This window comes from Oncorhynchus nerka, linkage group LG6, assembly GCF_034236695.1.
Source record: "Oncorhynchus nerka isolate Pitt River linkage group LG6, Oner_Uvic_2.0, whole genome shotgun sequence".
Taxonomy (NCBI): Eukaryota; Metazoa; Chordata; class Actinopteri; order Salmoniformes; family Salmonidae; genus Oncorhynchus; species Oncorhynchus nerka.
In genome coordinates, this window is record NC_088401.1 from 22,525,435 (window position 1) to 22,540,861 (window position 15,427).

Sequence of the window (15,427 nt, forward strand, 5' to 3'; positions counted from 1 at the left end):
ATACTTGTTCCGTGGTTGGGCCATCAGCCTGCCATTACCTGAATCTTAAACAAATTGTTCAGAGTTGTGGTGTGTTTTTTTTCTTTCTTTCCAAAGAACAAGAGGACATTGACTATTTCCGTGATTGGCAGATCACAGGGTCTGATATGCCAATCAAACTGCTAACACTGGGTACTGGTAAGCACAACACAACCAACTAACAGCATAACACAAAACACACAGCTGTCTGTGCGGGTTGCTAGAATATGTTTGTAAAAGAATAGTTTTGACATGTCTTGTACATCAGGAAAAGACAAGGAAAAGTAATCAACATTTTAAAATGAATAGACTTGGTAAATAGTTGTTCATTATTTTTACCTCATCCCCACGTTATAATTGGAAGTTGAAGTGTAAACTCTAACATAGCCTATTAGCTAGCAAGGTAACGCCAAACACATTTCCGCTAATAACAGCTGTTAAACAAAGGTTAGCCATGTGTTGGCAAAAATGTATGTCCAAGTCAAGAAAGCTTACCAGCAGCCAGTGGCACTTGCGTCGACTGGTACTTACAGTTGCTTTTTTAAAGCCTATTTCAGTAGTTGCCAACCTGTGATCTGTGGATATATGATATTATAAGCAATTCTACATTACTTTCACAATGCAAATTGTTTAACAAACATCCATCTGTAATATGTCTTAAAGGTAGACTCAGGGACAACTTCACTCTCACACAGTCACAGTTACTTTCTGCATCTACGTCATATTGCTGAGTCTACCTTTAACTCAGTTACATTCACTAATAAAACGTACTCTAAATTTGACAGCTGATATTTTATGTTAAAGGCCCACTGTAATCAGAAACGTGACTGTTTTTTCATTTTTGTCACACTATGAGGTTGTAATCATACTGTGAAATTGTGAAAATTATGGTAATGCACTTTTAGTGCAGGAGTAGTTTGAAAAGATAAATACAGATGAGTCTAAGTGTCACTCTCTGACCATAGAGAGCCCTTGGTTCTTTGTTGAGTGCTGATGTGCGCTCTGTTTGTTCACGGTCGGTGTTTGTTTATTGTTTTGTTTAGAAGTTTCACTTTAAATAAATATGTGGAACTCAAATCACGCTGTGCCTTGGTCCGTCTTTCCTCACGACCGTGACAGAATATCCCACCAAGCAAGGACCAAGCAGCATGTTCATGAGGTAAAGGAGTTTTGGACATGGGAGGAAATCATGGGAGGATGGGAGACCCTTCCTTTGCGGGAGTCGCAGAGGACTCAGGAAGGACAGTGATGACGCCAGGGCCCGCGGCCACAGACACCCCAATATTTTTTTTTGGGGGGTGCACATGGAGCTGTCGGCTGAACAGCGGAGAGTGCAAGAGCCCGAATGGCAGACGGTGGAGGAATTCAATGAGGGATAGCGGAGAGAGGTGGAAGCGAGGAGTAGGTCACAGCGCTGGCGTGCTGAAGAGCGTATCATCAGTCTGGTGCCATCTGCACCGGTACCCAGTCCAGGCACGGTGTCCAGTCCCGCTCCAAGGCCGGAGCCTTCCTCTGCGCCGGTGCCCAGTCCAGGCACGGTGTCCAACCCAGCTACATGGCCGGATCCGGGGTCTGGGCGGAGGCTACGACCCGCACTGGAGCCGCCACCGACACTAGTCACCCACCCTAGAATAATCGAGATAAGCAAGTAAATAAACACACACACACAAAGCCCCACTGCCTTGCCACCCAATTATTTTGCGCCTCTGCGCCGATGCCCAATCCAGGCACGGCATCCAGTACCGCTCCAAGGCCGGAGCCTTCCTCTGCGCCAATGCCCAGTCCAGGCACGGAGTTCAGCCCGGCGCCATGGCCGGATCCGGGGTCTGGGCGGAGGCTACGACCCGCACCGGAGCCGCCACCAATACTAGTCACCCACCCTACCCTCCCCATTTGGTTTCAGGTTTTTAAAGTCCGCACCTTTGGGGGGGGGGTCACTGTCACAATCACACCCCTATGGTGTTTAGGTCAGAGCGTGAGTAGGGGGGTGTTCTAGTCTTTTCATTTCTATGTTGGTGCTCTTAGTATGGTTCCCAATTAGAGGCAGCTGATGTTCGTTGTCTCTAATTGGGGATCATATGTAGGAAGCCCTTTCGCCCACCTGCTTTGTGGGATATTTTTTTGTTGAGTGCTGATGTGCGCTCTGTTTGTTCATAGTCGGTGTTTGTTTATTGTTTTGTTTAGAAGTTTCACTTTAAATAAATATGTGGAACTCAAATCCCGCTGTGCCTTGGTCCGTCTTTTCTCACGACCGTGACACTAAGTTTGTAACAGTCGTAAAGTTGTCTATCGACTGTAAAATGTGAGCGCAACCAGAGGCTTTATGCCCAGATTTGTCCTCTTAAAAATAAAAATATTCTGTATTTAGTTTCAGATGCACGACATGCCCAAACGTGTGTGTGGATACTTGCTCGTCGAAAATCTCATTCCAAAATCATGGCCCTTAATATGGAGTTAGTCCCCCCCTTTGCTGCTTATAACAGCCTCCACTCTTCTGGGAAGGCTTTCCACTAGATGTTGGAACATTGCTGCGGGGAATTGCTTCCATTCAGCCACAAAATAATTTGTACGTTTGGACACTGATGTTGGGCGATTGGGCCTGGCTCGCAGTTGGCGTTCCAATTCATCCCAAAGCTGTTAGATGGGGTTGAGGTCAGGGCTCTGTGCAGGCCAGTCAAGTTCTTCTTGACAAACCATTTCTGTATGGACCTCGCTTTGTGCACAGGGGAATTTTCATGCTGAAACAGGAAAGGGTCTTGCCCAAACGGTTGCCACAAAACTGGAAGCACAGAATCGTCTAATGTCAATGTATGCCGTAGTGTTAAGATTTCCCTTCAATTGGAACTAAGGGTCCTAGCCCGAACCATGAAAAACAGCCCCAGACCATTAATCATCCACCAAACTTTACAGTTGGCACTATGCATTAGAGCAGGTATCTGCCAAATCCAGATTTGTCTGTCGGACTGCCAGATGGTGACGCGTTATTCATCACTCCAAAGACACTCCAAGTTTCCGCTGCTCCAGAGTCCAATGGCGGCAAGCTTTACACCACTCGAGCCGATGCTTGCCATTGCACATGGTGATCTTAGGCTTGTGTGCGGCTGCTTGGCCATGGAAACCCATTTCATGAAGCTCCCGACTAACAGTTATTGTGCTGACATTGCTTCTAGAGGCAGTTTGGAACTCGGTAGTGAGTGTTGCAACCGAGGACAGACAATTTTTACGTGTTACGCGCTTCAGCACTCGGCAGTCCCATTCTCTGAACTTGTGTGGACTACCACTTCGCCGCTGAGCTGTTGTTGTGGCCTACCACTTCGCCGCTGAGCCGTTATTGCTCCTAGACGTATCCACTTCACAATAACAGAACTTACAGGGGCAGACCGGGGCAGCTCTAGCAAGGCAGACATCTGAGTTGTTGGAATGGTGGTATCCTTTGACGATGCCATGTTGAACGTTACTAAGCTCTTCAGTAAGGCCATTCTACTGCTAATGTTTGTCTATGGAGATTGAATGGCTGTGTGCTCTATTTTATACACCTGTCAGCAACGAGTGTGGCTAAAATAGCCGAATCCACTAATTTGAAGGGGTGTCCACATACTTTTGTATATATAGTGTAGGTTATAAGTAGGCCTGTCGTAACATAAATAACATTAGCCTATTGCTGTCATTTGTTGAGTACGGTAGGCACTAGCCTTTGTTGGTAATTAATGCAATATAGCCTGTTCAAAACGTTTGGGAAGGTTTAAACCAGATCGTAAGGGTTTTGTTTAATTCTATTTAGCCATTTTCTTTGGCCAAATTCAGTTCCAACTGTGATGCTGTTTCCCTCAGTATAACAGCCTTCTCATATTTCTCTAATGAACAATGGCTTGACTTACATCTGATATTACCCTAATAAAGTTTATCGAATGGTTTGGTGTGGTGTGGTGGGGATATTATTAAGATTTAGCTACTGCAGGCAAATCAAATCAAATCAAATGTATTTATATAGCCCTTCGTACATCAGCTGATATCTCAAAGTGCTGTACAGCAACCCAGCCTAAAACCCCAAACAGCAAGCAATACAGGTGTAGAAGCACGGTTGCTAGGAAAAACTCCCTAGAAAGAAAGGCCAAAACCTAGGAAGAAACCTAGAGAGGAACCAGGCTATGTGGGGTGGCCAGTCCTCTTCTGGCTGTGCCGGGTGAAGATTATAACAGAACATAGCCAAGATGTTCAAATGTTCATAAATGACCAGCATGGTCGAATAATAATAAGGCAGAACAGTTGAAACTGGAGCAGCAGCACGGCCAGGTGGACTGGGGACAGCAAGGAGTCATCATGTCAGGTAGTCCTGGGGCATGGTCCTAGGGCTCAGGTCCTCCGAGAGAGAGAAAGAAAGAGAGAAAGAGAGAATTAGAGAAAGCACACTTAAATTCACACAGGACACCGAATAGGACAGGAGAAGTACTCCAGATATAACAAATTCGTAAACAGGCCTATGAAGGCTGTGCTCACTGGTGCTCCAACTGACAGATGAACTTGAGGTGAGAAAGAATGTTTCAGGCCTACCAGAGTTAATCCTATAATATAACAAAATAATGCTTATCTTTATCCAAAATATTCAGATAATTTACGAATTAGCCTCCTGTACGGCTATATCCGCATAGCAGACGCAGTAGCCATCTGACATAAAGAAATGTATGTTGGTGTCATGGCATGCCACTGGCATATCTCTATCTCTCTCGATTTCTCTCTGCAACTGGGCCTAATCTTCTCTTCCTTATATATATATATATTTTTTTTTTACATGAATATCATACAGTGGACTCCAAAGCCTTTAGGCCTTTGCATGCAATGCCCTCATGCATTTAGTGCTCAAATCACCGACAGCTGAACCGTGAGGTGGACGAATATTGTTTTAGGAAAAACAATTTAAAAAATAATTGACTATAAAGTTTTGCGTATACTACACATCAAAACACAAGGAATAGTATTTTTGTAGTTTGTTATAGGCTGTTTTTAAGGACATGTACATGTGGCTCATTTGGTCAACGTCACTCATTTATTGATGGCGCCGACTGCGCCAAGTCGGATTTGAGGGATGTCCGGTAAACTTTTCAAATGTCTGGAAAATTAAAATCTTCCTGGTCAAATTTTCCCGAAAACCCCAAACCCTATACTACTAACCACCTACAGATGGAAATGTCAATTATTATTTGGAATCGAATGAATTGATATTTTTGTAGGGGTTGATACATTTTTCGTAAGGGAAAATAGTCTGTAATTTGAATGTGGAAATTACAAACTTCAGAAGCCTTTTTAAACCTCAAATACACTACAAGTTAAAAATGTCCTGTATTGCAGGAAAGTTCTCCTGCAACTGGGCAATCAAATTAAGATCCTACATCTGTAGCAATTTTTATGAAGTTGGCTTTAGCTCAGCCAGTTTCCCAATCTCCCAACTTTATAACTAGCTACCAAGCATTTTCAGGCTATCAGTCAAGTTAGAGTAGCTAGGTTGGTAGACTTCAGAAATGCAAGCAATTGCTAAATGTACTGAATAAGACTCACATTCCTTTAAATATTTTACCCAGATTTTAGCAGAGATGCAGAGAAGCATATCTAGTTTCTTTAAAAAAAAAAAACGCCAGTCAGGAGGATACAGACAGCTCAAGAGGTATGCTTGGATATGCCCAAAAAAAGCTCAATGTTCGCAGGAAAAAGCAGTTTGGTGTTTGAAAAGTGCTAAATTCTCCAACTTCCAGATGGGGCATATCCCCCCTCCGGCCCACCCCGCTGCCATTTTCACATACTTTGTGCCCGCTTAGATTTGTGTGGGGCATCGCGCCCCTTAGTGCAACAGAGCCCGTTACAACTGAATTATCTGATCATCAATAGATTAGACAAAAAGCAAGTTGTTTTTAAACACAGTGGCCACATATCATCAGGTAGGTCCTTGTTTAATAGCCTATGACATGTTGAAATGTTGACGTTTCTTACGATAACCTACTTCCAAACCAAATGTTACATAGACACAAAGGTAGAAGGGTGTTTGTTATATGATCTCTTAAACAAAAAATTTATGGAACGAATTTGGAGCAGCAGTTAATTTTTTCTATGAGCACTCAAAGCGATTTTTAGTGGAGTGGGGAAAGGAGGTTGAGCACTGGACCGGTGAGCAAAGACGTGGAGCGATGAGTGGGAGCTCACATACTCTGCTTCAGGGAGTGTAATTATCTCTAATGAGTGCAATTTTCGCAATATTAGGAGTTGAGAAATAAAGTTGAAAATAGAAAGAAGATATTATCCTCTTTTCTACTGTAGGTAGCCTATGTAATTCAAAACCCTAGGTTGAATACACCCCTGTTTAGACAATAGCTTGCAATAAGAATCCTAGGCATGTATCCTACTTGCAATATGAACATATCAACCTAATAAAATGTTATTTCAGCCAGGGATAGACCTATTTGAGATAACGTATCCAATGGCCTATGCTTGTGAAAGACCATGCTTGATATAACTTTGCACTTGACTGCTTTGCTTTCGAACTATACTCCTTCCAAATGACGTCAAAACAATTGAAAGTTGCTCTGACTGCGATACTAGAGACGGAAGAGGACCAATCACCGGGAAAAGAGAGAGTGCCAGTTCAACGAAGTCCCACCCAAATAGACTACACCTCTTACCTCCCCTGGACGTAAAGTGGGGGTAGATACATCACATAAAGGGGTTCTCCCAAGACTATGGATACATTTCTTCTCTAATTTCATTGAATATAACACATTTTGGAAACAATGCGACCTGAAACTGGAATAGTTATTGCTGCCTTGTTCTGCATGGGCTGCTGCGTGACACTGACAGCGCACAAGAAAGGTAGGTGTGAGACCGACTTTGCTTGTGGGGAATTTGGTAAAATGTGGGAATTAGTACTAGGTTAGCCTAGGCTACTTAAACGGAATGTTTGACACGGAATTCTAAATGACAATGCTTCTTCTACTGGATATAACACTGTAACCTGTTTATTGGTCGGGGGAAAAGTCTGCCAAACATTTTTTTTAAAGGAGACATCCACATCATGTAGCTTAATTCCGAAGACGTGTCACATGATTTCAATAATATTTATCTCTATTGATCAGTAGACAAACGTATATCAACTTTAAACTTTAAAAAAATGCAAATTAATAGCCTACACTTGAGAGCTATTTAGCCTACTTTTCTGAACACCTGCTTAAGGACTTATATATATATACATAGAGCTCTGCAATGTTTGTCCCTGTCACTGCGTTAGTTTTAAGGCTATTTCTAACCAAAATAATACTTTTCATTTTCTGAACAGAAACACTATGACTATAGGCCTAAACTAAAGCTGCATCATCACTCCTTACACATGAAACATTACACATCAAACTTCAAATTAAATGCAATAGTCTATAGTTTATTTGTACCTAATTAACCCACAGGCGTTCCAGAACTGCTTTGAGACTGTCCATTGCCTGTTCCATGTCTAAACTGTCTTGGCACATTAGCCACCACTGGGAAAGAGGAGACCAAATCTGGTCCTGGGTTGTGCCAAAGTGGGTCTCCAGTCCAGATGGTGGTGATGACAGACGGGGTCCCCCATGGAGCAGGGACTGCCCCTTGTCCCCCTGGCTCCTCTGTGGACAACCACCTGCAGTAGGAGACCCTCTGATCTGGCCAGAGTGCTAGTTGTCTGGGACTCCCGCTAGTTTGAAAACACACCAGATTGTTAGCAGATTGTGGAAGTGTCTGATCTGGTTAGGCATTTGTCTGGGGTTGTTGGGCAAAAGCCAGGTACACATTTCCATTCTAACCAAAATGGATGGACAATTCTGGTATCTATTTCATTCTGCTCTACATTTCTTGATTTTTAAGTGCAGTCAGAGAGATAGACAGTGTCTCTGGTTAAAACATTATAATATTAGACATATTTAGCAGTCGTTTCCTTTATAAACTGTGATTTAGAGGAAAGAACATGTTCTGCTTGCCAGATGAATTCAGTCATATTAGATGTAGGTGAAATGGAATTGGTGGTTACAATGTCTATTCCCTTTTTTCATTCACTACCTTCTACAGTGAGCCACTATAAAGTCTGACATTTTTCATAATTTATGATGAAGAATGATTTTTTCTTTTTGGGTAGCCTACTAAAATGGATGTAAATTGAGCTATACAATGCTGACATGATTTTCTTATATTTTGTTTCTGTAATTAACAGACATCATCATAAGAGACAATAATTTAGTTATTATTCATCTTTGAGTAAGAATAGCTGACTGTTCCTTTTCTTTGACTGGCCTCACACAACAGCTTGAACAAACGGTAGCTCCTGGAAGGACCCTTGCTTAAGTCTCACACCCCAATTATCCTGGTTTGTGTCTATGGCAATTAGTGTTCCTCTTCAGTACATTGTTTGAATTGAATTCATTTGTCATCATTGACTTCTTAGACATGTTCCCTCTGTTTCCACTATTACACAGACTTCTAAAAATACATATGGAATTAGCACTGCAAATAACAAGTATCATTGGTTTATCAGTATAATTGTGATCCTCAATGTCTTAAAGAATTAAATAACTGAGTGTTAATAACAACGTAACAAGGTTCTTGATACAATGAACGCAATTATTTCATGCAAGTAAATAGCTAATTTGATTGGAAGACCCATCTCAAATTGGTGAATGTAATGACCTTCTCATATGACAGTGGTTCAGTGATGTTTGCTGCTGTTTTGATTCAATGGAAGCTATTGTTCTCTAAAGCTCTTGCCAGGTTGTCAATTGCAGCCGTCTGCATTTCAGGGTAATTTTATTGTGTCAAGGGTCCATCATGGGTTGTGTTTTGTTGTGCAGCTGTTACATATTATTTCAATGCATTTGAGTAGAAAGCTTTTTCGGCTCCCATTTTCTGGAAGCATGTTATTCCTGGTTTGACATACTTAGCTGAAGAGATGCCAAGGTATTATTATTATTGTTCATGGATATTAATAGACCTTGCCAGATAGCCTTAGCATTGAGATGATACTCTCAGTGAATGGTGTCCTCTTTCAATGCAGAGAAAAGCAAAAGAGGGAAATGAAACAGATTTATTGTCCTGAAAAGTAGCACTGACCTTCACTCCACTAGGCACTTATAGGACTGGTTAGGGTAGCAGGGTAGCCTAGGTTAGAGCGTTGGACTAGTAACCGGAAGGTTGCAAGTTTGAATCCCTGAGCTGCCAAGGTACAAATCTGTTGTTCTGCCCCTGAACAAAGCAGTTAACCCACTGCTCCTAGGCCGTCATTGAAAATAAGAATTTGTTCTTAAACGACTTGCCTAGTTAAATAAAGGTTAAAAAAATCTATAAAAAAATAAAGGTTAGGTGTGCATGATAAGTCCTTCAAACTCAATTTGTGGCATCAGTCTAATGACCAGCCCTGTGTTTTAGCCTCTGGCACGTTTTCCTCTTTGAGAATCTGTTGACAGAGGACAACTAAAGCATTTGCCACTGTGGACCCTGTGAGTTTACCTAGTGATACCCTGCCTGTGGCCTCTAACAGACTGCATGTGTTGTAAAAACAGTCAAACCAGTCAGCCGCACAAGGCTCATCTGGCCCTTACCCATTAAGAGTGTCTGCTAAATGAATGCTCACTAAAAGGTCTCACTTGGTGTAGTGGGGAAGAACTACAACAGCAAACCAACACAAAGGTAACACACATTTTTAACGGAAGCAATCTATTTGAGAAATGGAAACATTTCTTTCTTTCTCGAAACATGTGGAGTCAAGTTCTGGGCGGAATTTCCCTCGGCTCCATTTGTGAGAGTGTTTTACCCATCAACCTGTGCACTCTAACCCTACCTGGAACGCCTCTGTTTCAAATGTTAAAAGGAAGTATCAATGTACATTGAAAAGAAGTTGGTCAAATGTCAAACACCTCCCCGTTTCTTGGAAGTGATTGAATATTTGGAATGTTTTGTTTTGATATCACAATTATTCTGATTTTGGAAACATGTTCAGTTGCTTGGATGACCAGACTATGCCTTTACTACCTTTTTAGTTGTTCAATCTGTTATATGTTCTTTAGACCCCTGTCTAAAGAACACAGTGTCCGTTTGACTTGTGGAACCTTAAACCACCTTCCACCAGGTGTTACAACAAGAAGTTCCTGATATATGGCCTTATATGACACTAAAGTGAGCAGCATCCAAGCTGGTAAACAAATAACTTTGAGATTTGTTTCTCTTCTATCATGACTTGGATTTTGTTGATTTAGTGTTGTTTAGCATATATTTTACTAATCTGCCTAAATAGCTCCGTGGCTGTGTCTACGGCATTAGTTCTAATCAGCTATGTCTATGGTACGACAAGGACACTGTCCAGCCTTGGCATTTGGCTCCAGAGTCTGTCAAAATGCTGGCCTCTCAAGCATAAATCGTCTATTCCCCAAATTATATGTCCTCTCCAACCAAGGAGGGCTAGTTTCTCATTGCTGTTTTCACAATACCGTTTTCACTATGCGAAATCGAACCTTTTGAGAATTAACCATAAATCAGTATTTGCTAGAAATGAATTAGAAATCAATTTGAACACTTTAACATTTGACACGTGATGCCACATATGATTCAAGAACAATGTCAATACAGCACTTGTTAGCCATTTAGGCATCATCTGTTATTGAGTGTGTGGAGAGGAAATAATGCTCCATTGATTTTAGGCCTGAATATCCAATTATATCACCCAGGGGGAGGTCACTTGTGTCTACTCTGTAACACTTATTGGTGTTAGTCCAATAACATCATATCTCACAAATCACGGCTGCTCTGTTGGTTGAATTGCAATGAACTTAAAAAATTCTGCAAATTTTTGGCAAGTATATGAGGGAATACTTTTTTTTAATGAACATAAAGATAAAACAAGGGTGAAAGACGGTTTAATGCAAGGTCAAGTTTAAATTAAGAGTTTTATGATTGAGCTTTTTTCTGTGTCTTTTATTCCCAACTTAACAAAAACAAGTGCAAACTTGTTGGTTGGTGCAAACACTTTGGCAATTCAAGGTAATGGAATTTCACTTAAAAAGTATGCCAAACAAAAACCATTGATTTCAAAGTTTAGCAAACCACACTACTCTATACACAAGGACTACTTTTAACAATTTACACATTTTGTTTTACAAAAACACATTTACTGGAAGAAATGTGAAGATGCAAAGTTGAGTAAAAAAAATAAATCTGTATTTTATGTGCCCATGTTTTCTGAAAACAATGTTAAATATCTGTTCTGAATTAAGATTCAATGATGTCTGCAGAAACAATGGTGTCAGCTATGACATGACACATTGCCTTTACAATACAGTACAGTAGAGAACAGTATATACAGTTGAGTGTAACTAATTGATAGGTCTACCTTTACTTGTTACATCTGTGAACATTCATTATCGTCCCTCATTAGGTAAAGGAATTTCAAGGCAGAATGCAATGTTTCTGAAAAACTTACAGAAGGCAGAAAAAAATATCAAAAAGTACATGATGAAATTAGTTGGCAGGGATTTTTCAAGTATTGTTTTTTGATGTGTTTCTAATACCTTTTAAAAAAACATTTTCCATATGTTTGACCAGAAATCAAAGCCTTTGCTTATTCCTAATTTTTGTGATGGGAAATGGTTGAAAATATAAATATGCCTTAATTAAAAAATATATATATTGTCACTTTCATTCGACAACCATTTTTACATGATCCTGTGAACTTCACATGTTAGTGCTCATGGGTCCTTTTACATGGAAATGACTAAGTCTCTAGTATTGTCACGGTCATTGAAAGAAGTGGACGAAGGTGCAGCGTGGTGAACGTACATTTTCCTTTTATTATAAAAATGACGCCAACAAAACAACAAAGGAGAAAACAACCGTGAAGCTTACAGGACAAAATACCACAAACAAAGTTAACTACCCACCCTGAAGGAGGGAAAAAGGGCTACCAAAGTATGATTCCCAATCAGAGGCAACGATAGACAGCAGTCCCTGATTGAGAACCATACCCGGCCAAAACATAGAAATAAAGAAACATAGAAAACAAAACATAGAATGCCCACCCCACATCACACCCTGACCTAACCAAATAGAGAAATAAAACGGCACTCTAAGGTCAGGGCGTGAAAAGTATCTATTTTTACATGAGCAGACTAACAGATTTGTGTTTTCCCCCTGGGCTTAATCCCCTTATTTTCATTTAACAAATCATAAAAGTAATTTATGGGACAGACCAGGCTAGATTAGTTTTGGCTGGAAAAGATTCCACCAAATCCCAGGATAAATAGCTGTAAATAAACTGTTACAAGAGACCATGGTCAGGCTTAGATTCACTTTTTTTTCATGTTGTCCTTATGTCCAGTAATAACTACAGCAATTGGTGTGTTGAAGTAGAACAGGAGTGGTCAACCCTCCTCCTGGAGAGCTGCTGGGTGTGCAGGCTTTTGTTCCAGACCTTCCCTACACTCCTGATTTTTACTAATCAGCTGCTCTTTAGGTCTCGATAAAGAGCTGACACTGGTGTGTTAGGGCAGGGCTGGATCAATAACCTGCCTATCCAGTAGCTCTCCAGGAAGTGTTGGCCACCGCTGGAGTAGAGATCCTCTCTTGAGTTTCGAGTATACTATCTCAAACCTGGTGCTAGACAGTTGTTCTCTTCAAGTTGTCTGAGTCCTATCAGTGTCAAAACAGGTTTAAATCAGATATACGCCAACACACTTTCAATATATGGCCCTTTTTTAGATATAATATAAGTCATGTGAATTTTAAGCAATGACCGCAACGTTTACTCTCCAATAACCCTTAGAAAACACACTGACAAACAAACCATTATGCTATTTTATTTCATCTGAGGCACTTCAGTGTTTCTATAGATACTACATATGTGCCTCCTCCTTGTTAACTGCACTCTCTAATTTAAAGCAGCCTTAATGTAATTTGCTCAAATTCAATATAAAACTGCTGTTACACATTTCTGTCTTTCTTGGCAACATTCTTGGACCTAAAGGGGGACTGCTCAGTGAATAATATTATTGTCTCTCGCTACATACGCTGTGAGAGACAGGGAGACCTTATCTGATATTCTCGAGTCCAAGGGTTGCGTAATTCCGGATTGGGGGCTGAAAAAACAACTTCCTGTCACTGGGTTGATTCTTCCTATGTGGTGTTCTTTTCATATGTAAAGTTTTCAGACCAGTCAGTCATGGTGATGGAATGCGAGACATTCACCTGGGAGAGAAGAATTTTCGTGATCCTATTGAGATAAGAAGCTAAAAAGCCCTTCTCCTATTCTTTCAGAGTGACAACTCCTCCTGTTGTTTCAGCTCAGGTGTCAGATTGCAGATGGCATTTTTTGGGGGTGAAAGATTCCACCTAGACCCAATGCTTCGAATTCATCTGGATCTAAGATTGTTATCACGTAGTGTACCACACCTTCTAATTCACAAAGGACAGGATATTCATCCAAAATAGAGTCAAAAGAATGGCAGGATGAAATATATGACAATGAATATGTGACAGAGTGAATCCAGTTGTGAGACTTACTGGATGTGTGACATGACTATATATTACGTCTCTAATATGTCTCTAACGTCTCTACCCACTGGGCACACACTGGTTGAATCAACATTGTTTCCACGTAATGTCGTTGAACCAATGTGGAATAGACGTTGAATTGACATCTGTGCCAAGTGGGTAATATGTTTGAAGGTCTAAACAATTATGTTGATTTTTCTTTCCTCAATTTGAATCTTCCTCCCTGCTTTGACAAACAAGGCTTGTTTGTTTTTTTTTTATCCTCATTGCCATGACATGTTGAAACATCAGGGTTACCTGCCTCTGGCTCAGTTCAATGTTCATTTTTGACGGATTTCAACTTTTTTTAACTAGGGTCTGGTTTTCAGTGAGGTCTAGTGTAATTTCCAGATCAATAAATGAATCCCAACTCAAACATCCTTTATCTGCCATAGAGCACATCCTAATGTCGAAATACCAGGCGTTTGTTAAACAAGACATAGTGTACATAACAAGTGATAGATGGGTCACTTGACTCATGCTTGATGTGGGAGGACAGGACAAACACTTTTGAATGGCTGCTCTACATCAGGATCGATAATGCACTTGCGACACTAAGTGGTGGGCGTCAATGTTAATAATTTCCTGTAAATCTCATTGATTCGTCCCTAGCAAACCTATCGATTTCCCACCCAAAAAGGTTTGTTTGACCGACATATGTCGGACTCCCGCAAATGCACACAAAGTGATGTTCTGCATTCTAAAGTGATATGCCAAGTTGCTGATGTACATGTGTTATCCATCGTAGGGTCTGGCTGTAGAGATTTAGAGCAGAGACACCAATGCTGATGCTTTGTTTTTTGACACTTATTGATTGTGAATGATGACCCACACTTGAGGTGAGGGATGTGCAAACAAGTGCCAAGTTGCCTCCTCTTGCAGGAAATGACCAACGTTCGTGTGTGTTCATGCATGCCAAGGCAAGACAATGACTAGTTAGCTAAAGCCAAAACAGACTAGCACCCAAGCTAGTCAAGCAAAACCCCACAATTCTACAGACGGTAAAACTCTAGAAAGAGATTCAGAATTGGTAACGCCCTCTATTCTTGATGATACCACGTTCCCACAGTGGACACATTAATGAGAGAAAAGCGTCGACTAGAGGGGGGGTGAGAGAGATAGAGAGAGTAGAGTAGAGTCAAAAGGATGACAGGATGAAATATGACTTACTGGATGTGTGTGGTGGGGGGGACTGGAAAAAGAGCGAGAGAGAGAGAGAAAGAGAGAGAGAGAGAGAGTGCTTAGGGTTAAACGGCAAAGCACAGAGAACAGGATCGCCGGTCATTTGGAAAAGGGTAAACAACAGAAAGTCCAAGTTCTCTGGCCTTGAGAGGGGAACACTGGGGATAAATATGTTGGCCAATTATCTGAACCATGTGCTTCTGCTGCTCCAAATGCAGCCTCCTGCCTACCGCTGAGATTTTCACGCTTTTCATTAGCAAGAATCAAGGGGGATACGGTTAGAGTTATCAGCCCACAGCATATCTACAGTATATTAGTGCCTCAATGTGATTGGTTTATGCTAAAACACTTATCCCTACAACAACCTTCCTGCACTGTGCACACTGCATCAGAAATACTTGTCTGTCAAATACTTAAGCTGTGATTGACAGTGTTACCCCTTTACTTTATTGTGCCAGACACATACAAGCTATCTGCCCTTTTCAGCTTAGAATACCCACCGATTAAACTTCAGTAAGATTAGCACTTGGGAACTGATTAAATTGGTGTCAGCTGACCGGTCACAGTCAGTAATACCCAAGGATCAGGAAACCCTGTTATAGTAGAAGAATGTTGTAGAGATGGAATGCACATTAACTCTATTATTGAG

At 41.1% G+C, this 15,427-nt stretch overlaps 1 protein-coding gene across 2 annotated transcripts in view; it reads left to right on the forward strand.

The window, feature by feature from the left end:
* The first annotated feature begins 6,642 nt into the window (after nucleotides 1-6,642).
* The window catches only part of LOC115130182 (melanoma receptor tyrosine-protein kinase-like), a 50,946-nt gene continuing 42,161 nt past the window's right edge, over nucleotides 6,643-15,427 (forward strand). Inside the window, exons 1-2 of one of the 2 annotated variants that reach the window (XM_065019384.1) lie at nucleotides 6,785-6,873; nucleotides 7,461-9,705. Coding sequence is in view for 1 of the 2 variants with exons in the window: in XM_029661043.2 (XP_029516903.1) it covers nucleotides 6,795-6,873 (79 nt within the window). In the remaining variant the exon portion in view is untranslated. Of the gene's footprint in view, nucleotides 6,874-7,460; nucleotides 9,706-15,427 lie in introns of both variants that reach the window. The other variant, XM_029661043.2, reaches the window with a different exon arrangement.